Here is a 26,152-nt window from a genome sequence, read left to right on the forward strand (position 1 = left end):
ATGGATGCTTCTGGCTTATTGGTATATTTAATTCAACAAATATTTTTAGTAAATTAAAGGGAAGCCTTCTGGAAAGTACAGTGGAAGGAGAATCCAAAGAGAGAGAATTTTCTGACACTTCCATTCCTAACTCTTGACCCTAATTTATACTCTGGGTTTTAGTTGCCCCACCTAGAAATTAAGAAGAAGTTTCAACACCATCGAATTCACAAACAATATTAGGAATTAACCCATTTAGGCTTGTAATCTCATTTTCTATGTTCCCAAATTCATATAGAACAAAATTTGGCTTTGATCTTTGGAGTGTTAACATAAAACAACTCTTCAAAACTGTAACATACAGGTATACCCTACCTCAATATACAGTAATGAACATTTAGAAATACGATTGAGGAGAAAATATACTTTTTAGTTGGGCAAATATTGATTTAGGGTCTTCTAAGAGCAGGGCTGCAGATAAAACAATGAGTAAGAGGCTCTTTGCTCACAGTCTGTTAAAGAAGAATCTTTGCCTTATAACAAAGGAGTGATCACAGGATTCTTTTTATTATTAATGAGTTCTGCTTGTGCATGGAAAACATGAATTAACTTACTAAGCTAGTTTTATATCTTGCTGTCTAGAAACACACCTATAGTGAAAAGATAGCTATAGTTGCAGTTGATTCTAAGGTGTTTTAAAGACAGGCTGTTATGTTACTATAGGCATATAGCTGCTAATACTTTTTAAAATTTTTATTTTATTGAAGTATAGTTGATTTACAATGTTGTGTTAGTATCCTGCTAATACTTTGTTAAAGCTCTGTTTAAAATTCCATATTTTGGGGACTTCCCGGGTGGCACAGTGGTTAAGAATCCGCCTGCCAACACAGGGGACACGGGTTCGAGCCCTGGTCCAGGAAGATCCCACATGCCACGGAGCAACTAAGCCCATGTGCCACAACTACTGAGCCTGCGCTCTAGAGCCCGCAAGCCACAACTACTGAGCCTGTGTGCCACAACTAATGAAGCCCACGTGCCTAGAGCCCATGCTCCGCAACAAGAGAAGCCACCGCAATGAGAAGCCTGCACACCACAATGAAGAGTAGCCCCCGCTCGCCGCAACTAGAGAAAGCCCATGCACAGCAGCAAAGACCCAATGCAGCCAAAAATAAATAAATTTATAAAATTCCATATTTTTTTTGCACTGAAGCCATAACACTGTGGCTTTTCCCACAGCTGGAATTGAGGGAAAACAGAATAGCACCTGACAATGAATGTGTATGCATCTTTGAGCCCTGATAGAATTCAGAAGATGATTTATTTGAGCCTTGCTTCAGAGGATGTTTCTATGTAATTTTAGTATCTTTAAGGGATATGTTTAGATTATTCAACCAGTAGAGATCAATCGTTTGTTCAGTATTTTGGCCACTTTTCTCTGCTGAGACCAAAACAGTCATCCAGCAGAGGGAGTACAAGGCAATTACCAGATTTGCTTCTCAAGACTCTGATCTCACACCCTCTGTGTGTGGCACTTTGATACGCCCTGAGCCCTCATGCTTGCAAGAAAGCAAAGCCACTATCCCCCTTACGTAGGCTCTGCTAACAGACACATGAATCCATTTTGAGAAAATTTGGGAAAGAGAATTATTTCAACATTTTTCTTTTGTTCCATTAAATAAAATAAAGCAAAGTGTTGATTTCAAAATCAGAAAAGTCCAAGTCATGTCAAAAACACCTTAGCCCGGGCTTCCCTGGTGGCGCAGTGGTTGAGAGTCTGCCTGCCGATGCAGGGGACACGGGTTCGTGCCCCGGTCCGGGAGGATCCCACATGTCGTGGAGCGGCTGCCTGCGCGTCCGGAACCTGTGCTCCGCAACAGGAGAGGCCACAACAGTGAGAGGCCCGCGTACCGCAAAAAAAAAAAAAAAAAATTCAAAACCTGTTGTTAATTTCCTTCTTTTAACATTCCAGCTAGACTAATTGAATGACCTGTGGGGGAGAAGTTAAAAGGTAGTAGCATCCAAAGACTGTGAATTTCATACGATGTTATCTTAAAAGTCCTGTTCATAATCACTGCTCAAACCAAACCTACTGTTTATAATTTTTTACCAAGAGGTTTGCTGTCTCACCCATTTCTTTCAGGTCTCCATTCTTTTGCTGACATTAATGCTTGTTTTTGCAAGCTTTGGAGTTCAGCTCTTTGCTGGAAAACTGGCCAAGTGCAATGATCCCAACATTATTAGAAGGGTAAGATATTCTTTCTGTCTTTTGGGATGAAAATCAAGAACATTTACCATCCCTGGGTAGCCATGTGCTGAGGCTGCTTTGAGAACAGAACTCTAAGAATACTCTTCCCATGGACTCCCTCTGCTTAAAGCAGGCAGTGTGTCTCTTCTGGCTGGTAAAGGTTTATAAGATTAAAACACATCTCAGACAGTCCTGTTCCTCCCTCCTATTCCAAGGTCAAGCCACTGTTGACATCTTCCATATAGTCACCCAAGATTCCATGTGCAAATTTTCCCTTTAGGTCTTCCCTAACGTAATCCTGCCTCTGCTGTGACCTGAGACTCATATCAGCAAACAGCTCCCCCAAAATACAAAGGGCAAAGTTTGACTTCCACACCCCTTCGTATGACTTATCCACTCCACATTCCTGTTAGGAAGTCAGGGCCTTGCATTAGCTCTTAGCTGCCCAGAATCTCCCCCATGAAGACAACTAAGATTCAAGCTTGAACCAAGCTTGAATACTTTAGATTCTACTTTTTTTTTTTTTTTTTTGGCCGCACTGCATGGCTTGTGGGATCTTAGTTCCCAGACCGGGGATTGAACCCAGGCCCCGGAAGTGAAAGTGCCAAGTCCTAACCACTGGACCGCCAGGGAAGTCCCTCTACTCTTTTCTTTCTCTTTCTTTGGCCGGTGTTATAAGAGGAGGCTAGCTTCTGGAACAGCCCCAATATGTCAGTAGCTGAATGTAATGAAATGAATATATTTATTGCATGTTGAATAATTCAGGCAGCTCTCCTCCAAATGACCACCCAGTGGCTCATGCCTCCTCTGTCCTGTGTCCCTAGCCTTTGCTGTCTTCAGAGTCTTCTCTGTTTAGCTGGCAGTTAGGAACAGAAAACCATCTCTCTCTCAGAGGACTACAGGCAGAGCCTAGAAGCAACACATCTGTCTTCATCCCACATTCCACTGGCAAGAGCGTGGCCTCACCAGACTGATGTGAGACCGTGATGTGTAGTTTCGTGGTGTATTTTGTAGAAAAGGGGGCGGGGTTTGTTTAATAATTAGCCAATCTCTGCTGCATCGCCCACTGTCCCATTCTCTTAGAATCCTGCCCGATGTTACAAGTAGGTTAATGGAGTGAACCCAGTTCTGCTGATGTATAAACTAGCAAGAGTATTTCCTCTTCCACCCAGGTAAAATAATGCTTAAGTCTCATTAAAATGCATGTTTCCAAAAGGGCTACCAGAGCTGAACTAAAACACTTATTCCCATATTTCCAGCAAACATGGCTGTCTAATATAAATTTTATACTACTACGACATTTCTACATTTTGAGGCTTCTAATTATAAAGCTTAGTAGCTCTCGAATTTTTAGAAAATACAGGTAACATCTTTGTCCAGTCAAAATACATTATCAGTCATGTTAATAATGAGATTTTTCAGGAAGAGGCAGAGCAGAAGAGACAAACTTAGGATGGGCAGACCTTACGCTATTTCACAAGGTATCGCTCGGGTCGCTGCTTCCTTTAACTCCCCTTCCCAGAGGTTCCAGGAATTTTGATAAACCTGACAAGACATGCAGGGAACATGGTATAAAGGTCATGGTGTACCAAATGAGCTAAATGAAGGCAGTAATAATGAGCTGATGCATTAGTCCACAGGCTTATGTAAGGAAAGAAGGGTTATTTTAGGTCCACCCTGAACAGAGGCCAGAGAGATAATAACAGCGTTTCAAGATGAAGCCTCGTAGGAGTAGTGGATGACTCGGGGGAGTAATAATGGCCTAAGAGCCTTGAGATTTTGCACTATCTGCTCATACCCAGCCCAAGCTAAAGCGTAATGACTTGTATAGGGGACGGAGGGCACACGGTGGACGGACAGACAGACAGATACCATGAGGCATTTATTCTTTTCCACAGAACAATGAGGTCTGTGTGGGAAGCTCGTAAGGAAAGTCTAAGAAAACTTAGCCATCAAAAGAGCATCAGGAACAAGCAGAATAATTGCAAAACAAATTGGCATAGTGAGAAGTGGCCCGTGTCTTTGTATTTGGACGAATTCTTTTCTAGTCCTAACATAAGAGGCCAAAGCCAAGTGTGTCATGTGGATGAAGGGGATACTTCAGTTTACCTTTATAAAAGAAGACACAAACCCAAGGAAAAGGGGAAACTAGCTACCCCAGCATTTGGCACAGCTCACATTTAAAGGCCATGAAGCTTGAGTTGTTGGTGCCGTGTCTCCAGATGGAATCATATAATATGTGGTGTTGGATGGCTGGCTTTTTCACTTAGCATAATATCTTCAAGGTTCATCCATGTTGTAGCATGTGTCAGTACTTCATTATTTTTATGGCTGAATAATATTCCATAGTATGGATAGACCACATTTTGTTTGTGTATTTGTTGATTGATGGGCATTTGAATTGTTTCCACCTTTGAGCTATTGTAAATAATGCTATTTATAATAATAATGATATAAACATTCATGTACAAATTTCCATGTGAATATATGTTTCATTTCTCTTGGGTAGATACCTAGGAGAAGAATTGCTGTGTCCTGTGGTAACTCTTTAATTATTTAAGGACCTGCCACCCTATTTTCCAAAGTGGCTGCGCCATTTTCCATTCCCACCAGCAGTGTATGAGGATTCTAGTATGAGGATTAAGATTTGTGCACATCCTCGTCAGAGTTTGCTATTTGACTTCTTGATTAAAGCCTTCTTAGTGAGTGGGAAATGGTATCCCATTGTGGTTTTGACTTGCATTTCCCTGATGACTAATGATTCTGAGCACCTTTTCACGTGCTCATTATTTGTATCTCTCCCTTGGAGGCATGTCAGTTCATATCCTTTGCCCACTCACTAACATTTTCAACATCAACTTTCACCTGCTTATCTCTGAAGTCTTTGTTACTATTTGCTGAGTAGCTATGCACATGTCTGCTGTTATATAAAAGACCTCTGTCATTCTATGTAAAAAATGTTTCTTATCGTTTATCTTTTCTGACTTCATTTTCTGACCAGGTTCTTTTCCTCCTCCTTTTATTTTTTTTCCTGTTTTAGGAAGACTGTAATGGAATATTCAGAATTAATGTAAGTGTGTCCAAGAACTTAAATTTAAAATTAAGACCTGGAGAGAAAAAACCTGGATTTTGGGTGCCACGTGTTTGGTAAGCATATCAGAAAAATATCATGAAAAATGCTATATTTGTCAGTATAAGGGGCTTTTCCCCAGTTTTATTGAGAAATAGTTGCCATACATCACTGTATAAATTTAAGGCAAACAGCATGATGGTTCAATTTACATATATTGTAAAATGATTATCACAATAGGTTTAGTTAACATCCATCACCTCATATAGATCCAGCTGAAAGAAAAGAAATTCTCCTCATGATGAGAACTCTTACTGTTCTCTTAACAGCTTTCCTGTGTATCACACAGCAGTGTTAACTATAGTCCCTGCGTTGTACATTACATCCTTAGTATTTATTTGTCTTATAACTGGAAGTTTGTACCTTTGACCACCTTTCTCCACTTCCTCTCCTCCCCCAACCTCTGGTAAACACAAATCTGATCTCTTTTTCTATGAGTTTAGTCGGAGGGGTTTTGCTTTTGTTTTTGTTTTGTTTTGTTTTTTTAGATTACACAAGTGAGATTATACAGTATTCGTCTTTCTCTGTCTGACTTATTCACTTGCATAATGCGCCTTCGTGGTCCATCCATGTTCTATATAACTATATATAGTATAAGGTTTTAAAGCAGTATAATATGGCATGAAACTAAAAGTAGTTCTGCTAGAATTACTTAAAATAATTTTAAGTAATGCAAGGCAAAGCACTGAATTACAATAGGATGCAAAAATAAAAGAAATAGGGCTTCCCTGGTGGCGCAGTGGTTGAGAGTCCGCCTGCCGATGCAGGGGACACGGGTTCGTGCCCTGGTCCGGGAAGATCCCACATGCCACGAAGCGGCTGGGCCCGTGAGCCATGGCCGCTGAGCCTGCACATCCGGAGCCTGCACATCCGGAGCCTGTGTTCCACAACGGGAGAGGCCACAACAGTGAGAGGCCCACATACCGCAAAAACAAAAACAAAATAAATAAAAGAAATAAGAGAGGAAGTGGTACACTGAGTCCCAGGGTTGCTTCATGAAACTAATGAAATATCACTGCAGTATTTTTCTAATACTTTAAAGTATGTATCTGGACTCACATAGCTTTAAAAATTAGTGAGGCTTATAATAATATAAAATATAAATATAATTTATAATATATATTTAATATATTATATATATAATTATATATATTATATATTATATATAATTATATATAATTATATATTAATATATAATATTAATATATAATATATATCATTATATATTATATAATATGTATATATTATATATATGTATTATATAATACATTAAGATATAATATATAATATATATTATATAATAATGTATTATATATGATATATATTATATAATATATATAATATATTATATATAATATTGTGTATATTATATGTGTATAATATATTGTATATATTATATTAATATATTAATGTATATACTATATTAATATATTGATGTATATTATATATAATATATATTATACATATATAATGTATATTATATAATATTATATATTATATATATTATATATTATATTATATATAATATATATTATATCTTATTGTATATACTATATTAATATATTAATATATTATATATAATTTATATATACATAATTGCTGCAAATATATATATTTATATAATATAATAATATATTAAACATATATATTATATATTATATATAATAATATATATTATATATTATATATTATATATAATTATATATTATATATTAAAATATTTTATATATTATATATAATAGATATAAAATATAAATATATATTATATATTATAAATATATTATATATTATATGTATATAATATATAATATATATTATATATTATATTAATATAATATGTTATATATAATATATAATGTATTAATATATTAATATATGTTTAATATATAATAATATTATATATTACATAAATATATATATTTATATATAATATAAATATAAAATAATATAAAATATATAATAAATAATGCCATTTGCAGCAACATGAATGGACCTAGAGATTATCATACTAAGTGAAGTAAGTCAGACAAAGACAAATATCATATATTGCTTATATGTGGAATCTAAAAAAAAATTGATACAAATGAGCTTACTTAAAAATCAGAAAAAGGCTCCCAGATATAGAAAACAAACTTATGGTTACCAAAGGGGAAAGGGGATGGGGGGGATAAATTAGGAGTATGGGATTAGCAGATACAAACTACTACATATAAAATAGATAAAAAATAAAATCCTACTGTATAGCACAGATAACTACATTCAATATCCTGTAATAAACCATAATGGAAAAGAATCTGAAAAAGAATTTATATATAATTTATATATATATATGAATTTATATATATAAATATAAATAAATATATATAAATTTATATATGTATATATATGTGTGTGTGTGTGTATATATATGTATATTATAGCTGAAGCATGTATATGTGTGTGTGTGTGTATATATATATATATATATATATATATATACCTGAAACTAACACAACATTGTAACTCAATTATACTTCAATAAAAATAAATAAAAATTTTTTAGAATAAAAATTAGTGAGGCTTAAAAGAAAAAAGATTTTCTATCAATTTTAAATCAAATCTCAATTCAGCTTTTAAACCAATTTTTAAAAAGTTTAACAATTTTAATCAAATTAAAACTAAACTCATACTGGCTTTATATCTTTAAGGAAGATCTGATGTCCTCATAACAGTTGTAGAGGAGCCTAAATCATAAAACTATTTCAATTTTAAAACCCATTTACATTGAAGTATTTTGTTGTTGAACTCCTGGAAGGGAATAATCAGTAACACAATTGATTTTATCTAACTGCCTCTTTAAAAAAAAATTTTTAAATAAGTTTTCAAAGCATTTTACATCAAAGCCAGAAGTATCTGGTACCTTCTTTCTCAACCATTGCCCTAATGACTATGAATGAAATCTCTCAATCTGCTTCACTGATGCACAGTGTTCCATCAACTTCATTTGTCCTTTTAAATCATTATCTGTTTTCTTTTTATTTCATTTTTACCTCTTAGAATAATGAGTGAACCACAGAAACTGCTCTGCTTTTGTCACAATTGATGTTCTCTACTAAATGTCAAAACTCTTTAAAAGGAATAGCATTTCACCCAGTTGTACCCTTAGGACTCATTCTTACCTGCTTTGGCATTTCTCTAATATGAAATTCACTTTCATAAACAATTCAATACAATTTATATTGGTTTTCTTTTAATACCAAAGAACTGTGGAAAAAAGATTAATTTTGGATGTGAGGCTTGAGCATGGGTAGAGAAGTATATAACACATGGGAATATCTTTATCCCAGTGTTAACTAGAAAAGCAGTCTAATTTATATTACAATAAAAAATTAAAGAAGCATAAAATGTTTATTTTGTTGTGAGAGTAAAACTCATTATTATACTGTAAATACTTTACTTATATCAGGACATCAGGTTTTTTATTCCAGAATTTTTTGGGATTTTGTCTAAAGTCTCAAAGTTGAGGCCAAGGGGAGATTAAAGTATCTTGACATTCTAAAGAGGCCAGCTAAACCAATCCCATCAGAACTTACTAAAACATCATCCATCACCCAGCTCCTGTAAAAGAAAGCACTGCATTCAAAGATAACATCATGGTAGTGAATGAAGTCAAGAGCAGAGAGAGCTGTGGCATCACGCCGCCTTCCCTGTGGGGAAAGGTGGACGGCGCTTCTCCTGCTCCTACGAGGACCCCTGGAAGGACCAGTTGATATCAGAGTTTGACAAGGCAAGAAGAGAGGCTCTTGTGGGCAAGCTGCTCGTCACCATCTGGGAAGACGGGGTGATCTGCTGCTTCTGGAGGGCCACGTCATATCTGCCAAGGGCCACCTGACCTGAGCCTTCTTGTTGGAACCCTGCTGCAAAGGGCTGTGTGCTGCGGACAGGGTGCCCCTATGGGAAGAAGCTGTGGGAACGTTTCCAGGAGTTGGAGCTGAGAATCACCCAGAGGCTACACTCATAGCAGGAAGAACACACTGGGGCATCCTCATGCTGGGGAGTGTAGTCATAGAAAATGTGAGGTACAGTAAAGCCGACAGATCGAGAGCACTACCACTGAAAAGACAGTTTGCTACTCATCGTTCCCAAGAGGAGGGGGCATGCCACTCCCCGGGGGGCCACCTGGGGAAGCACCAGTGTGGGTCAGCAGGCAGAGAGGTGGGGAGAGCTGGGGCCAAGAGCCTTTACTGTGGTTTCCCTGGGAAGGAACGGGTGAGGCAGGGCAAGCAGGCCTAGGGATGGCTAGTTTGAATAATTGTAATGGGCTCTAGAGCATAGAGGCCATCCATTGTGGTCTGGTACCTGGCACTGGGGTGACTCGGGCAGGTGGATGGTGGCCCAGAGTGTGACAGCCTGATAGAGGAGGTGATTGGTGGTGGGGGAGGGGGTGGACTCTGAGTTAGTTGGTTTGTATTTGAAAAGCACACCCTGAAAAGGGCTCATCTCAAGGTGCGGGGGAGGACGAGGGAGGCACGAGGCCAGGAAGAGTGACTCAGGCATCTTACCGGGTGTCTGGAACAAAGTGCATCCAGCGTCTGTATGTGGGAAAAATGCTCAAGTGCCAAGTTCACAGAAGCTAGAAACACTGTTCAAACATGGAGTGCTTCTTGGGAACACCTAAATGAGCTCCGTGAAGGAACAACGGCTGCTGTGAGGAGAGCGCCAATGGCCACAGTCCAGCGGAGTCAGACACACAAGATGTGACGTCTCTGACCCCAGCTGCATCCCACCCCTTCTTGTAAGACCCAGGCAGTCACCAAGAGGAGGAGTGGGCCAGAGTGGCTGACACTCTTTTTCCCTCCTCAGACCACGGGTCAGGCTTGAGCTGCTGAGGGTGAGATCCTGGTACAGGTTTGAATGCAGTGGGCATTTTAGAATGAGGCTGACTATATACCGAAAAGCTCTGGGCTTTCCCCAAGGTGTCAGGAAGCAAGTAGGATGCACTGGAAGGTAGCATGAGGAGGAGGGTAAGCTGTTTCCGGTTGGACCCTACAGCGTTCAACCTGTTCCATAAAACCAGCTCTCTAAGATTGTAAAATCAGCTAACTGAAATGTAATGTTTTATGTAAGCTATTATTAAGGACTTCAAGTTCAATGACATTTTAAAAGCACAAGCAAACAGAGGGACATCACTTGAACGTTACCACAATAGCTTTTCCCATTTGTTCAGAATATTGTGACTTGGGTTAGTTTAGTGAAATATAAATCTTTCATCAAATAAATGTCAACTGCAACCATGATAATTTTCACGTTTTGTTTCTCTAATAATCTCGTCAAGAGTTAGCAGCTGAAATTTTTGTAATTTTATATTGGCTAATTTATGATTAAGAAAATAACATATCTGGGAATCAGCCTAGAGGAATGCTATGATAATTATCATTAGGACATAAATATGCACTAGCTAATTCAGGAGACAGTCTGGCTTCTGCATTCTCTCTTCAGATGAATACATTCATTCTCCTCCAAATCACTCAGACTTGATGAGATAAAATTACCTTGGTAAAAAGGATTCAACATATCATATATTATAAGTATTGTGTGTTTTGTCTTAAGCAGAGGTCTGGGATTTAGGAAAAGGAAATGCATGGGAGAGAAATCAACAAAGCATTCAGTTTTACAATAAATATATTTACCAAGTGTTTACTCTTCGCCAGGAGTTATGCTGTCACTGGGAACAAGCTCTGGCCTCTGACCCCTAAGAGCTAGAAGTCCAATGGAGAACAGAAAATAAAATTTAAAATAATTTAATACAATATGCTGAAGTTTTAATGCTACATAAATAAGCCCCTAAACTCACTTGAAGTTCACCAGAAACTTACCTCTAGGTAATTTCAAATTACACTGCGATACATTCTAGGCAGAAAGAGATCAGATTTTTTTTGTCGAGTCTAAGGCTCAAACAATTTGGGTACACTCTCTAAGAAAAAGAATATAAAGCTACTTTGCTTTTTTAAGTTTAACAGAAACATATGACTATGTGAACTCACTCCTGGGCCCCTTCCTGAGTCTTGGAAGGGACCTGTGTCAGGGAGGGGCCCTGAGGCTTACCTTTAAGTTTCTTTTGCTCCATGATGTATCAGCCTCTGATTCTAGGGTACGGAGAGGCAAAGGGTTCAGTGGTACACGCAGGACAGAGGCTGCTAATCCAAACAATGACTGGACCAGGGAGAAGGACCTAGAGGAGAAGACACCCAGTTAACTCTTGAAGGGTGAATAGGAATTAGGCAGGTGAAAGGGGGAGGAGCCATGGGCAGGTGAGAGTGAGGGGCGAGGCAGAGGTAAGATTGTTGCAGGCTGTGGAAACTCAAATTGCTATTACCAAAGAGCGAGGCAAAAAGCAGTCTGCATTCCAGGAAGTACTAGTTTCTGATTTCTTTAGATGGCAGAGCTGTGTAAGATACAGGGTACCATTTTGGCCCATGTTATCCCCTGCATTTCCACATCCCAGGGCAGAGGCTAGATTCCTCTCCTCCATGGCACCCCCATCTTCCCAGAGGAGAAGCAGCTCTCCTTATCATGACCTGGGGTCCCTGGAGCACTTGTCACTGGGAGGTAGAAAACTCAGATTGTGAGGTCAGAACCGATTCTTCATTTTTCTGAATTGGATAGACAATGTTGTAATCTTTTAAAAATTAACCAGAAAAGATAATATTTAAATAGCCTTCCAGATCAAGGGAGGACAACAGGAAAAATGACAGTAATGGACTGTGTTTGGGATTTGTTGAAGTCCTCTGTAGTTATTGGTAAAGTTTCAAACCTTCCAATTTTAGTATCATGAACAAAGCATAAACATACCCAATATGATTAAAACTGAGACTTTTAATGTGGTATATTCTTCCAGCAATTTAAGTCTATGATTCTCCATTTTACTTTTCTTGCTTTAGCCTGAAAGTGTATTTTAACATATTCTAACTTCTAAAGGATGTGGAACATGAGAATAGTTTGGGTTGCTGCAAATTCAGCTAAAAAAAGCACTTTTACATAAAGAAAATGGATGGGTAAGAAAGTTCAACATCAGATCTGAGAGCTGACTCACTTGGTTTAAAAAAAAAATCCTTATTCAAGAAAATTGTGGCATCTGTAGAATCCTTACAGAGTCTGTCTGCTGTAAAATATATTAAATTTAATTGAAACCCCCAAAAGGAAAGATTGTTGGAAAAATACAAGAGAATATGCTTGTTTTTCATACTTAAAAAATATAAATCAGAATCCCTAAATATTAATTTCTGAGTGGGGCTTTTTTACTATATAGAAAACATTTCTACCAATCAGCTTTAAACCTTTAAAAATAAGTCAGTCTCAGTTTTATGTTTTCTTATTCGATTCCCACATATTTAGTGTTAAAAAAAGAAAACTTATAAAAGTATATCTCATGATAGTCTCTAGATCTGAAAACCATAAAAGGTGGTAGAAGAATACTGAACTGGATTCCCCCTAGAATGTTGTCTCCTGTGAAGGTTAACTTTTGATAAATGTGCTAGCAAGAAAAAAAACTTATCAAAATATAATTCAGCTAGGCTTCAGTAGGCCTACTCTAGTCAATAATCCTGAGCTCAGGTCATCAAATTCAGGAAATGTGTTGATAGTCATGATTTTTCCAGCATGTGGTTGTCTAAATCTCTTAATTATTTAAAATAGCCTCAGAAAAGGGGGATTAAAAAAAAACACTGAAATCTTCTTCTGTTAACAAATATGTTAGCTAAGACCTGTAATGACTAGGGGAGATGCAGTGTAGTAGAAAGATGTTAGTGGAAAGAAAAAAGTATACACATGTCAGAAAAATAAGAAATGAGACATCCCCTGACCCCCCAAAAATAGAGGGTCCAAAATGTTTTAGAACTCAGGAGTTAACTGTGCAGTAGACAGCACACTATACACTGGGGTCTACAAGAAGTATCTGTTGAGAACATTTGGAGTTAATGAGAGAAAAACACCCACCTGGGAGGGGGTGATCTGGAGACACATAGGGTATGTGTCACCTCAGGAGCCCCTAAAGCATCACTAGGTCACAGCATGCTGCTCACGTGATGACACAGAATTAAGTGGCCAAATTCTACTCATTTTACACTTTCTGTACTAACACCAGGATTTGTAATTCATGCCTTTAGGAAGGTTTTCTAATGTAAAACCATTTCAAAATTCACATCCAAACTCCAAGGCCCCTTTGTAAGAATCTCCTGCACAAGTTCTAACCAGAAAGTCCTCAGTATACTAATCAGGACCAGCCAGAAACATTGCAGAACCTCTGGAGCTAGAAGTCGAGGGACATAGCATTTTATAGTTTTCGATTGAGAACACCCCATCATTGCCTAATAATTAACTGCATAATTAATAAATTCTAACACATTGATGCATTCTTATGAGTTCGCAAACAAATGCCATCGAACCTACCTTCCAAGTGCCTATACTTTGCAACCAAGATTGGAAAGAGTTATAGATACTGCCTTAGGGTGCTTCTCACTGGAATTCCACGGAACATTCCTCTTTCTGACTTGCAGGGCGAATCCTCGGAACTTTAATTTTGACAATGTGGGCAATGCTATGCTGGCATTGTTTGAAGTTCTCTCCTTGAAAGGCTGGGTGGAAGTGAGGGATGTTATTATTCATCGTGTGGGTCCGGTAAGCACGCACTGGAATCCTTTGAATGTTACCACAGCTGCTTTCATCGGCTTTGATGAATAACCGTATTTTTCATTTATACAGATGCATGGAATCTATATTCATGTTTTCGTATTCCTGGGTTGCATGATTGGACTGACCCTTTTTGTTGGAGTAGTTATTGCTAATTTCAATGAAAACAAGGTAAGAATTCTTGGTTTGAATTCCGCAGCGTTTATTCTTTCCTAGCCACTCATTTTGAGTTCCCTTTTCCACACATGGCGGCGTGCAGTCGCATCAAACTGTAAAGTGACCGGTGTAAATAATCTCTATAACTATTTTACAAGCTACCTCATTGCTGCCTTTCAGGCACATTATTTCAGAGCACGATTCTCTTGCTAAATTTCCTCTTTTGGTAATGGTGTCATTAATTTGCTGAGGACTGAAAAACGCATCTCCTATTGTTCAAATTGAAAGGATGTGCAGCAAGTTATTAAAATACAGTAGCTGAAACCGATGCACTGATTGCAGGTAATATGCCTTTCACTAAGTGTAAATTGGTTGCTTCTGTGTAACTCTGTAGGTGAACTCAGAATTTTTTTTTCTTTTTTTTTTTTGCGGTATGCGGGCCTCTCCCTGCTGTGGCCTCTCCTGTTGCGGAGCACAGGCTCCGGACACGCAGGCTCAGCGGCCATGGCTCACGGGCCTAGCCGCTCCGCGGCATGTGGGATCTTCCCAGACTGGGGCACGAACCCGTGTCCCCTCCATCGGCAGGCAGACTCTCAACCACTGTGCCACCAGGGAAGCCCACAAAGCAATATTTAACCAAATTATTTTAAAAAGCTAGCAAATCCAAAATCCGATGAAAGATAGATAGTAATGTATTTCTCTAAGAAACTCATAAATCAGAACAAAAAGAACATGTTAGATTTGACACAATGAAGACGTTTGGTCCAATGGACATATAAAGGTCTCTGACAATTTGAGACTGTGTATTACTTTCAAGTACAAAATGTATCAAGTACAAAATGTATCATCTACAAAGTCATAAAACAATAATTACCAAAGAATTGATAATGTACACAACATGTTATCTATCACAATTTTAAAACATAGCAAAAAATTCCCCGTAATTTGGAAATATTAAGACTGCATTCTAAGTAATTTTTGAGTTACAGAAGAAATCAGAATAGAAAATCACAAAGCATTTAGATAAATCATTTATAAAAATCACATTAAAACTCACAAGGTATAGATAAATCAGTAATTAGATGGAAATTTATAGCTTTTAATTGTATATGTTAGAGAATAATCAAATAGTGATGATTAACATGCCAAATACACAAATCAATAAATTATAATCAGAGCAACAAAGTGAAATAGAAGAAAATGGGAGGAAGAAAATAACAAAGATAAAAGAACAGAAAATTAGTGATATAGAAAACAAAGTAACTTATAGAAAAGCTCAAGAGTGAGAAAAACTGGTTTGTTGAAATAAATTAGATTGATAAGACTCTTACGGGGGTGAGCATGAACAAAAATGTGGAAAAACAAGCTATGGTAAGTATAATAGTGCCATAATTGTTACAGGGATAGAAAGTTAGGCTTACAGAATAGAACAGAAAGCCCTAGGAGGGACCCATGTGTATATGAAGCAGAAGTAGCACAAGTCAGTGGAGAAGCTGAGACCATCCATAGTGGTGCTGGGATAATTAATTGATTGTCTAGGTCTCAGAAATTAAACTGACATTTCTACCTTACACCATACTCAAGAATAAATTCCAGATGAATGAAAGACCCAGCTATGAAAAGCAAATTTTAAACCATTTTTAAACCATGGAGAATGTGCTTTTAACCCTGGAGTAGTTGTAGAGTTCTTGACATTAACCACAAAGTGAAATCCATAAAGAAAAAAATTTATAAGTCAGATTACATTAAAAGGAAAAGTTTCTGAATGATAAAAGACACACTAAGCAAAATTTTAAAAAAAAAAGCAAGCTAAGACTAAATACTTACAACTCACATAACTGACAAAATATTAGTATCCAGAATATATTAAGAATCTCTACAAAACATCAAAAAGTAAATATCCAAATACAAAAATGAGCAAAGAATATGAACAGGCAATTTACAAAGGAACACACAGGAATCACCTTATATATGCATTGAAAATGTTTCATCTCATTAATATTAAAACTAAATCAGATACATTTCACACCCATCAAATGACCAAATTAAAATGTCTGATAAAGTCAAGTACTGGCAAGAATATAAGGAAATGGGAACACTTGTAGAATGAAACCAATTTTCTTGGTTATTGCTCTTTGGATAGCACCTTGGAAATCTCTGGTAAGTGTGGAAATGTGTAAACTCTGAGACCCCAGCAGTTCCTTTCCTAGAGATTTACCACAGAGCAAGATGTTTACCGTGAGACAGTACCCGTGGGTTTATTGCAGCATCGTTTATAGTCCATAAACCTAAAATGATAACTTCTGACATATTTGTACAGTGGGATACTGTGTGATCAGTTCAAATAAACTAATCAGATCTAGTATCTAGTTGTATGGAAAATGTAATTTTCAATGAAGATAAAAACAAACTGGGGACTTGACTTCACTGGCGGCCCAGTGGTTAGGACTCTGTGCTTCCACTGCAGGGGTCTGGGTTTGATCCCCGGTAGAGGAACTAAAATCCTGCAAGATGCGGGGCGCGGCCAAAAAAAAAAATAGTAAAAAACAAACTGCGTAAATTTCCACATGTTGGATACCATTACAGAAATTTATAAATTTAAAAACAAACACATTCTTATATATTTATATATACATAAGCAGCCAAAGTCTGAAAACATAGTGAGGAGGACATTCCCCTGAAAGATAGTTAGCTCTGTGTCAGGAAAGGCAGGATGGGAGAGGGGAGGTGGTTTTTTCCCCAGTTTCTTAAATTATATTTCTGCCTTTGTAATATAATGTAATGAAATGTAATGTAATATATTCAAGTGCATTTTAATGATGTGCTCTATTATATAACAAAGAATATCTGATCTCATTTAACCGATTGTCACAGCACAAATTTCTTAAATATGCAATTCTCTGACCTCATACCACTTAAAAACAGTTTCACGATTGCATGTAACAGAATGATTTCTAAAAAGACACAACAGCCTTAACCAGAAGCAGCAGCATTGATAAGCTATCATTTTGCTGCAGCTTTTTCTACTATGAAAGGAAACTAACCACTGTTAGAGAGTGTCTCTTTTAGAAAATCTAATCATATAGAAAACCTTCTTTAGATTTTCCCAAACCTGAATATTATACATGTTCAAAGATGCCAACTGAAGGCTGCTGAATCTTCTCTGAACCCCCGGCCCTCTTTTCTGGAACTTCTCTCAAGACCACGTTTGAGAATTCTGACCCTGTTTATCGAACCACCATGGCATAGGAAGAATATCTTTGTTTTAAACCCACATTAATCTTGTTTGTGTCAGCAGCGCATTTGCGATGTCCTTGGTGTGGAGCACATGACAAAAGGTCTTTCTCTGTTTTCCTTTGTTTATTAAGGGGACGGCTCTGCTGACTGTAGATCAGAGAAGATGGGAAGATTTGAAGAGCCGCCTGAAGATAGCACAGCCTCTTCATCTGCCACCTCGCCCGGGTATCAAAGATGCTCTGATTTTATTCATGTTGGGCACTAGTGTTCATGATTCCCCAGGAGTCTAAGATTTCAATTAAAATAATCATCATGAGGCCACTAGGCGATTGTGCAGAAGTTAATATAAAAACAGGCTCCAAACTACAGATCTCTCCATAGGCTATTAAAATCAACCACCCAAAGGCCGTGCTTCTGTGCTCTCAGGATAAGCCTTAATGAAAAAATGAATTGTTAAATAAATATATTTGTGCTTGCCTTTTAAACATATGAGTGAAATGTATTAAACTGACAGAAACTGAATGATGCGAATCTCCTTCCAGTGCAGACGGTGTCATGCACCGTCGTTTTAAATATTCAGACCCAGCCATTCCTGCAAGACACTTCACAGTAGATTGAACTGTAGGAGAAAAAAAAATGTAATGGGTTTTAAGACGAGCATTAAAGAAAATGAAAGGCAAGAACGTAAATGTGACCGATGTCTAAAATGCCCTTGCCTAAACCTTTCTTTTCAGATAATGATGGTTTTAGAGCTAAGATGTATGACATAACCCAGCATCCATTTTTTAAGAGGACAATTGCATTACTCGTCCTGGCCCAGTCGGTGTTGCTGTCCGTCAAGGTACTCTATTTCACCCTAACACTCTGGGAATGAATTTTTTATTCATTCGTGGGTCCAAGAACATTGCAGGCAGCCATATCCACTCACAGTCTACATTTATAAAAAATTTAAATTCACAGTCATGTTCAGATGGGTGGAAGAGGGGAAAGTCTTTCCGTGTTGATGGAATGCAGGCACAGACGTGTGTGCTGTCTCTCTTACAGTGGGACGTCGAGGACCCAGTGACTGTTCCTTTGGCAACCATGTCGGTCGTTTTCACGTTCATCTTTGTTCTAGAGGTACAGTAATGAGCCAGCTGTTGCTGGGGGCTGCAGTGCACATTTTAAAGCAAAACAGCGTCCTCCTTCCATGGCACTTCCTTGCACCTCCGCGTCCCGCTGCTTTTGAAGTCCTCTTTGGGGAACAGAATGCTCTTAGTATACTTCCTTTTCAGGCTGTTCTGCTTCGCTTGAACAAAGACTTCACTTTATATTTCCATTTTTCCAACGGCGAGAATTACTAACTGCCGTTGACGTTGTATCTGAATGTTGGCCTGTCTAGTTATCTGAGTTCAAATATTTACAGCAAACGGCACAAACCACTGTAATTCAGGGACTCAAATTACAATGTGGTGGCAGAGGGAGTTGGCCCAGACAAGATTATTTTAATATGTGGTCCACGTCACATTGCTTTCCAGTGCAATCTTCTTGGAAATGCAAGCAGATTTTTATTTTACCCTGTACCGGTTGATGTTTCCCAAAATCTATGGTCTTTTACTTGAGGAAGAAAAACGTCTTGCTATCAGAACTAGTCGTAGAAAAAGGAGAAAAGAGTGTGGAGAATATAGATTTACGTACATACACAGACACATCAGTAATAAATTCTTCTCTTTGGTTTCTACATCCTTTAAAAAAATAATGTGCCTCAGGTTAGTACATTTAAATATATGCTGAACACTCAGCCTCAGTTCATTGTCTTCATTGTTTTTCCCCAGGTTACAATGAAGATCATAGCGATGTCACCTGCCGGCTTCTGGCAAAGCAGAAGAAATAGGTACGATCTTCTGGTGACGTCACTCGGCGTTGTCTGGGTGGTACTTCACTTTGCCCTCCTGGTAAGCGCATCACTAAAGTTTATTTTAGTTGGTAATTTCAGTTCAGGTAATCCTGTTTCCAGCCTCATCTCACTCCAGGTTAGCCTACTCTCAAGGGTCAGGTTAACCTCCCTAAAATTCAGCCTTGACCATGACGGACCCTCGGACATGCTTGCACACACACACACACACACATGTGTACGTGTGCACACACTCGCACTCTTCACACAGACAAAAGCTGACCCCTCAGAGTCCTAGAGCCTGCAAGCCAGAAAGAGAAGGTCCTTCAAGATCCTCTGGTTTAACCCTCATTTTCTCAAAGGATAAAAAACGAGAGACAGAGAGAGAGACAAAGAGAAATGGAAACCGAGAGATGAAGAGACCTGCCTAAATTCACACACAAGCCAGAATCAGAGGACCTGAACCCAGTTCTCTGAGTGGAAGTGTAGCTTCCGTGCCACTACATTATAATTAGGGCTTCACAGTATGATTCTCTGATACTTTGCTGCCTTATTTTCTCCCAGACACCCGGCTGCCATTTCTCGAAAGCCATCATTCCCCATCTCAACACCTGAGTTCTCATTGTTCTGCCTAAAATGCATGCAGCCTCCCCACCCTCCATTCAGCTCAGACTCTACACCATAGGTGTACTTGATTGTGATCATGAGCTGTGTTGTCCAATAGAAATAAAATGTGGCCTGGATGTTATTTTAAATTTTCTGGGAGCCACATATAAAAAAGATAAAAAAAGAAAGAGATGACATTAATTTAATAATACATTTTTAACCTACCATTTCCAAAACATTATCATTTCAATATGTCAGAAATGTAAAAATTATGAAGGAGTGAGGCTACACCCTTTCTTTGGTATTCAATCTTTGAGTGCCTATTTCACATTGACAGCACATCTTAATTTAGACTGGCCACATTTCAAATGCTCACTGACCACGTGTGGCTGCCATGGTGGTCAGCACAGGTCCAGAAGACCTGGTTCCTAATACAGCACTTCAATCAAGTTATTTGTCTTCAGTGATCTTTTGTTCCCTGCTATGAACTGGGAATATATTTTCATAATTTACCTAGTCCATATGCGCATTATGAAGGTCAAGTATGTGAATTACTTCTAACTGTAAAGATTATACAAGCCCATAACATTATTTTTTTTATATACAGCAGGTTCTTATTAGTTATCTATTTTATACATATTAGTGTATATATATCAATCCCAATCTCCCAGTTCATCCCACCACCACCCCATAACACATTATTATAAGTACTTTTTGTTTCTTCTTTAGTCTTCCTTGATCCCACCCAAAAGTAATTGGGTGGGCTTATTTTGCCCTGCTCTTCTGTCCAGTATCCCATCCTCTCCAGTGTTAGAGTCATGCAGGAAAATAATCCCTAATGTTACTGACCCCGGCTAGCTCAATCAGTAAAGCATGAGACTCTTAATCTCAAGGTCATGGGTTCATGGGTTCCAGCCCCATGTTGGCTGCCACATAGGTGCCAAATAAAAGCCAATACAAGTGTCGAGATACAAGTGTCGGTAGGAAAGGAAAGGTTGCTTTAGCCAGCAATCTGGGGAGAAGGTGGACTCATGTCCCAAAGAACCAACTCCCCACTGCCAGCCAGGGGGCGAGAGCTTTTAAAGGGGAGTTTCAGGGTTGTCTAGGTTGAGGGAGGGGGCTATGTGCAGAACAGCACTGTCAGCTCTGACAATCATCTTGAAATTGGTCATACAGTGACCTGAATATTATTTATAGCCCTTGAGGAGGAACTAAAGGTCCTTGACTTTGTTTAATGGCTAAACTATTATTACTTTGTCTTGTTTGACTGCTTTCCTTTGCTTCTTCATTTTCTCACTTCTCCAATTAAATTTATTCTTTGGCTGAAGTTTTTCTACAGACAGGAGTCAGGCAGAGGACATGGGCTGGGGGAGCAGGAGGTTCTGTTACGGGAAGGCCCCATAGGGTCCTGCTCAGTTACACTAACACAGAGAACCCCTTTACACACCACAAAGGCTTTGCTTTAGGATGAAATTGCTGTGCTCAGGAAGATACTGAGTGTCCTTAAAACAGTTGTCACCCCAGTTCATTTCCTTAAACGACAAAGGATCCAGAGCACTAAGAAGCTGCACGTCACCGTGCCAGCAATTGAGAAGAATGTAATGGGTAAAAACAAAGACAGTCACTGCTCTCATGAACCTCACAGCCTGGAATGTTAGATCGGTATTCATCAAATGCCCCCAGGTCAGTGAGAATTACAGCTATGGTGAGGGAGACGGAGAAACACGTGTCCCTGTGATGACACAGGAGAGTGCACGATGGCTTCATCAGAGAGATCCTGGAAGGCATCCCTGAGGGAGTGATGATTGAGATCAGTCTGTAGGGTGAGGGGAGAACATTCCAGGCAGCTGTCCCTATGATGGGAGGGTTCGGGAGGATAGACAGTATGACTGGAGTAGAAGGAGCGAGGGGAACATGGTACAAGATCTGGCTGGGTAAGAGGTGTCAGACCTCTCAGGAGCTTGTAGTCCAGGTAAAGGATTAAGTCATCATCTCAGAAGCTGTGGGATGTCATCCCTTCCAGAATGCAAAGAGAGACGGTATCTACAATAGGCTCTGAGCTAACATGGAAAAGAGGAGCAGCAAAGCCCGTGTTTGTATCTTTTTCTAGACAAATTGTAGCCAAAAGCTATTCGGCCCAAACAGGAGAATGAGTAAACTTTCTAATTCTGGGTGTCCCCAAAGAGGATATCACATACCCGAAAGGCCAGCTTGCCTCTGCCTGACTGCTTCTGCTCTTCACCAAGAACCTGTGGTCCTGGAAGGTCATTCCTTCTCCATTCTATTTTGTAGTGGACTGTTGTGAAAGAAGACACAGTCCTTGTTCCCATCCAAAGATGCTTCTGTGCAGACACATTCATTTCTTTGCATCTCACCAAGGATCTTCCCTTCCTGGGGGCCATCTGTGACTGTTGTCATTTGACTAAGCAAGGCTCCCAGGGAATAATCACGCCTTGGCATCAGCTTAATGCCACTGTCGTTACTGCACTTGTAGCCGGTGGGGTCTTTGTTCTCAGATGAAGCTTTCTTAGTCATAGAGCACAATGAGTCTTCTCTTTTTTTTTTAAATTAATTTTTATTGGAGTATAGTTGCTTTACAATACTGTGTTAGTTTCTACTGCACAGCAAAATGGATCAGCTATACATATACATATATCCCCTCTTTTTTGGATTTCCTTCCCATTTAGGTTACCACAGTGCATTAAGTAGAGTTCCCTGTGCTCTACAGTAGATTCTCATTAGATATCTATTTTACATATAGTATCAATAGGGTATATGTATCAATCGCAATCTCCCAATTCCTCCTACCACCCCCCTTTCCCCCTTGGTATCCATGCAAGAGATATTACCGAGTCATCTCTTGCTGCCAATCACACACTTGAAGGAAGAGCTGGATGTGTTTTCAAGAGGGAGGACTTCTCTGAAATCAGCTCAGACGAATGTGCATGTGGCCGGCTTCAGTTTCCTTCAGAGAGAAGGAAGCTGAAACTGACCCCTGGCAATCTTTTCCAACACCAGCACCCCCTCTGGTTGTAGAAGGAAGCCAGGATTCTTTTATCTCCTGTCTCCCTCGACTTCTTCACTTGCATTGTTATCCTAGGGTTTTCTCGCTCCTCAAAGGACCTGGTCACTATTTTGTGTAAAATAAGTTTTAAAATACAGAATTCAGCTGAGCAAAACAGAGACAAAAGTTTCATTTAAGATTTGATTTTATAGCTAATATTTATTCATGAATTTTGGCAGTGACCTTTTCAGCACCTTTTTAAGATACATTTCTTAGAGGAATTTTCACATTTTATTAAACTCATTATTCAGTAGACTTCACAGAAGACTTAAAATGAAAAATGGAGCTGTAACAAGATTTTTCGTGCAAATTGCAAGAGGCTCTCCTCTGTTTAAATTTCAGAACGCGTACACCTACATGATGGGCGCGTGTGTGATTGTCTTCCGGTTTTTCTCTATCTGCGGGAAGCATGTAAGTACATTGTGAAGATGCTGTCATAGGTCATGTGTACACTGAAGAAAGGAGTGATGACTAACTGACTTTAGCTGCCCTTCTGGGTCTCCAGGGCTGGAGTTAACAAATTCCTAGACATCGTAAGTCAAAATGAGCAAATAATCAAATGAATCGGTAGCTTAATTGTCTTGTGATTCGTTTCCTGACATTTGTGTTATTTTAGTTATTCTAATTTTCTGAGTGAACTCAATCATCAACTAGAGATAAAATGTCAGGCACAAAAGCAAAGACTAATGGTCTTTCTTAATGCTTCTTTTATTGTTTTTATTTTTAATAAAGTTAAATAATTTTACTGCAAAGAAGAATATCTTTAACAAATATTCATGATCCTATGATTCCAGATTTATTGATGTTCTTTGTTAATGTTCAATACGTTCCACATATATTTTTCATTTTTTACAGCACTGTTTTCTTTTCTGTTACTAACTTTATTTCATGTAGGGTCCATATATCCACATAATCAGTATGGTAAATATTTGATAGTTATTTGGTATTTTACCATCGTTTAGTTTTGTTTTTATGATCGTCTGTTAGTGGAAGAATCCTGGGTCTGCTTGCTATTGGCCAAAAATGCACAGCCTGTATAATAAAGAGTTAGGGAGGAAGAGAAGAGAAAAATAGAAGGCTTAAAATATTGTGGTGGAACTTTTATTAATTTGGCTAAAGAGGCTGAAGTTTGAAATATGAGCAGAATTTCCTTAGGTCTAATGGTATTTAATAAAATTCAAATTTAATAGCAGATAGGAAGCAACTTTCAAGTGACATCCTTGAGAATCACTTTTGTGCCAGACTGCTTAACTGTTACTTACTTCCTGGGTTCACCATGGCTTGATGAGATGAATGTCCCCTCCCTCCTTCTCTTTCCGCATCCCCGCCCCCACCCTCACCTCCATACAGGTGACACTAAAGATGCTCCTGCTGACAGTGGTCGTCAGCATGTATAAGAGCTTCTTTATCATAGTGGGGATGTTCCTGCTGCTGCTGTGCTATGCTTTTGCTGGAGTCGTCTTATTTGGTACTGTGAAATATGGGGAGAACATTAACAGGTTGGTATATATTTCAACCTCTCAACCACTGCGCCACCAGGGAAGCCCTATTTATCTTTCTATTCAACTATTAAGCAAACGTTTTTAGTAATGAAATCATGGATACATATCTGCATGTGTTTTAGACAAAGATGGGGAGGGGGAAGCAATCATTTGGAAATTAAAACAAAATAAAATGGCCAAATTTTAAATGACATTTTTCTCATTGGAACTATGCATGCTTACTGTTAGAAAATTAGAAAATTCAGAAATAAAAGAAAACAGGGGCTCCCCTGGTGGCGCAGTGGTTGAGAGTCCGCCTGCCGATGCAGGGGACACGGGTTCGTGCCCCGGTCTGGGAAGATACCACATGCTGCGGAGCGGCTGGGCCCGTGAGCCATGGCCGCTGAGCCTGCGCGTCCGGAGCCTGTGCTCCGCAACGGGAGAGGCCACAGCAGTGAGAGACCCGCGTACCGCAAAAAAAAAAAAAAAAAAGGAAACAAAAAGAATCCATAATTCCACCACCATGCAGGAATAACTACTTCTAATATCCTGGTGAATTCCAGCAATTCTTTTATCCACATACTGCCAGAAATGATACATTATTTTTTTAATTAAACAATTTTGAGATGGCTTTGTTTTTTTTTAAGCAAAACATGGGCAGTTAGGACCCCCAAATTGTTATATGTGGAAAGCATTTTTCAAAGATTGTCTTAAATTTTGTGGAACCATTTCTGAGTGTTTTTTTTTAAGTCCTTACACAGAAAATTAAATACAAACGTGTCTTGTTGCAGAGATCACTTATTTGATATATGGTGGCCCCATCTTTTATAGCATAATCCACATAAAAGAAGGAATCACTTCTAATTGTCAACGCTTGCTTTCTCAGTCATTCAAGATGAATGGCAATAAACTGCTGGCACCATGCTAGGGTTGGACTACTGAGATAGCTATACTTGGAGGCAAGTATAAACAAACAAATAAAAGGGTGTAACCTTTGGAAATGGTAACTTAGCAATCACATTTGCTCTAAAATCCATGTGTTTTGGTGGTGACAGCCCTTACCTGACAAACCATATTACTCACATTCTGGTTTTTTTTCCTTAAATTAGGCATGCAAACTTTTCTTCAGCTGGCAAAGCTATTACCGTACTGTTCCGAATTGTCACAGGAGAAGATTGGAACAAGATTATGCATGACTGCATGGTAAACATCCCCTCATCGCTTGCGATGCCTTCACTTAGAAGCAGATAAAACTCTTTGGTGATACAACATAGGCAGCACCATCCTTGTAGCATCTAGACTGTGTACAAAACACATATCCTGGCCCTTTAGTCCGTAAAATTGCATTCTTTTACATTACAATACATGGACATACAGGAAAAATTTCCAGTGAACCCAAGTCGAGCTATTGTAGTTCCATTCAACAAATTTGCATTATGTGAGCATTGTTCTTTCCCTCCCATCTTTGACATTTTGGCAGTCAAGTACAAACAGGAGAGTTCCACTTCTCTGACTTAATTCAACAGATATTCACTGAGCCCCTGGTTTGTACTGGCCCCTGTACTACGTGCCCGGTCCTCAGCGATTCCAAGGCATTCTCAAGGAGTTTATGTCAGGGGCTCTAAGCAATACTCTCCCTCAGCTGTCCTCACTTCTAGAGCCTAATTCTTCATCATCCTTCAGGTCTCAGTTTAAAGCTCAGTTCCCTCAGGAA

At 38.7% G+C, this 26,152-nt stretch overlaps 1 protein-coding gene and 1 long non-coding RNA gene across 9 annotated transcripts in view; one reads left to right on the forward strand and one right to left on the reverse strand.

Annotated features, from left to right (window-relative positions):
* The window catches only part of NALCN (sodium leak channel, non-selective), a 292,929-nt gene that overhangs the window by 250,759 nt on the left and 16,018 nt on the right, over positions 1–26,152 (forward strand). For all 8 annotated transcript variants that reach the window (XM_067713361.1, XM_067713362.1, XM_067713364.1 and 5 more), the window contains 11 exons: positions 2,120–2,224; positions 5,265–5,371; positions 13,889–14,009; positions 14,094–14,192; positions 17,546–17,639; positions 18,149–18,255; positions 18,459–18,533; positions 19,229–19,348; positions 23,300–23,368; positions 24,308–24,456; positions 25,548–25,641. In XM_067713361.1, coding sequence (XP_067569462.1) covers positions 2,120–2,224; positions 5,265–5,371; positions 13,889–14,009; positions 14,094–14,192; positions 17,546–17,639; positions 18,149–18,255; positions 18,459–18,533; positions 19,229–19,348; positions 23,300–23,368; positions 24,308–24,456; positions 25,548–25,641 — 1,140 coding nt within the window. The remainder of the gene's footprint in view (positions 1–2,119; positions 2,225–5,264; positions 5,372–13,888; positions 14,010–14,093; positions 14,193–17,545; positions 17,640–18,148; positions 18,256–18,458; positions 18,534–19,228; positions 19,349–23,299; positions 23,369–24,307; positions 24,457–25,547; positions 25,642–26,152) is intronic.
* The window catches only part of LOC137211174 (uncharacterized), a 72,858-nt gene that overhangs the window by 5,272 nt on the left and 41,434 nt on the right, over positions 1–26,152 (reverse strand). The window contains exon 2 of the long non-coding RNA XR_010936934.1: positions 11,439–11,565. This is a non-coding gene — a long non-coding RNA (uncharacterized lncRNA). The remainder of the gene's footprint in view (positions 1–11,438; positions 11,566–26,152) is intronic.

This window comes from Pseudorca crassidens, chromosome 18 (assembly GCF_039906515.1).
Source record: "Pseudorca crassidens isolate mPseCra1 chromosome 18, mPseCra1.hap1, whole genome shotgun sequence".
NCBI lineage: Eukaryota > Metazoa > Chordata > Mammalia > Artiodactyla > Delphinidae > Pseudorca > Pseudorca crassidens.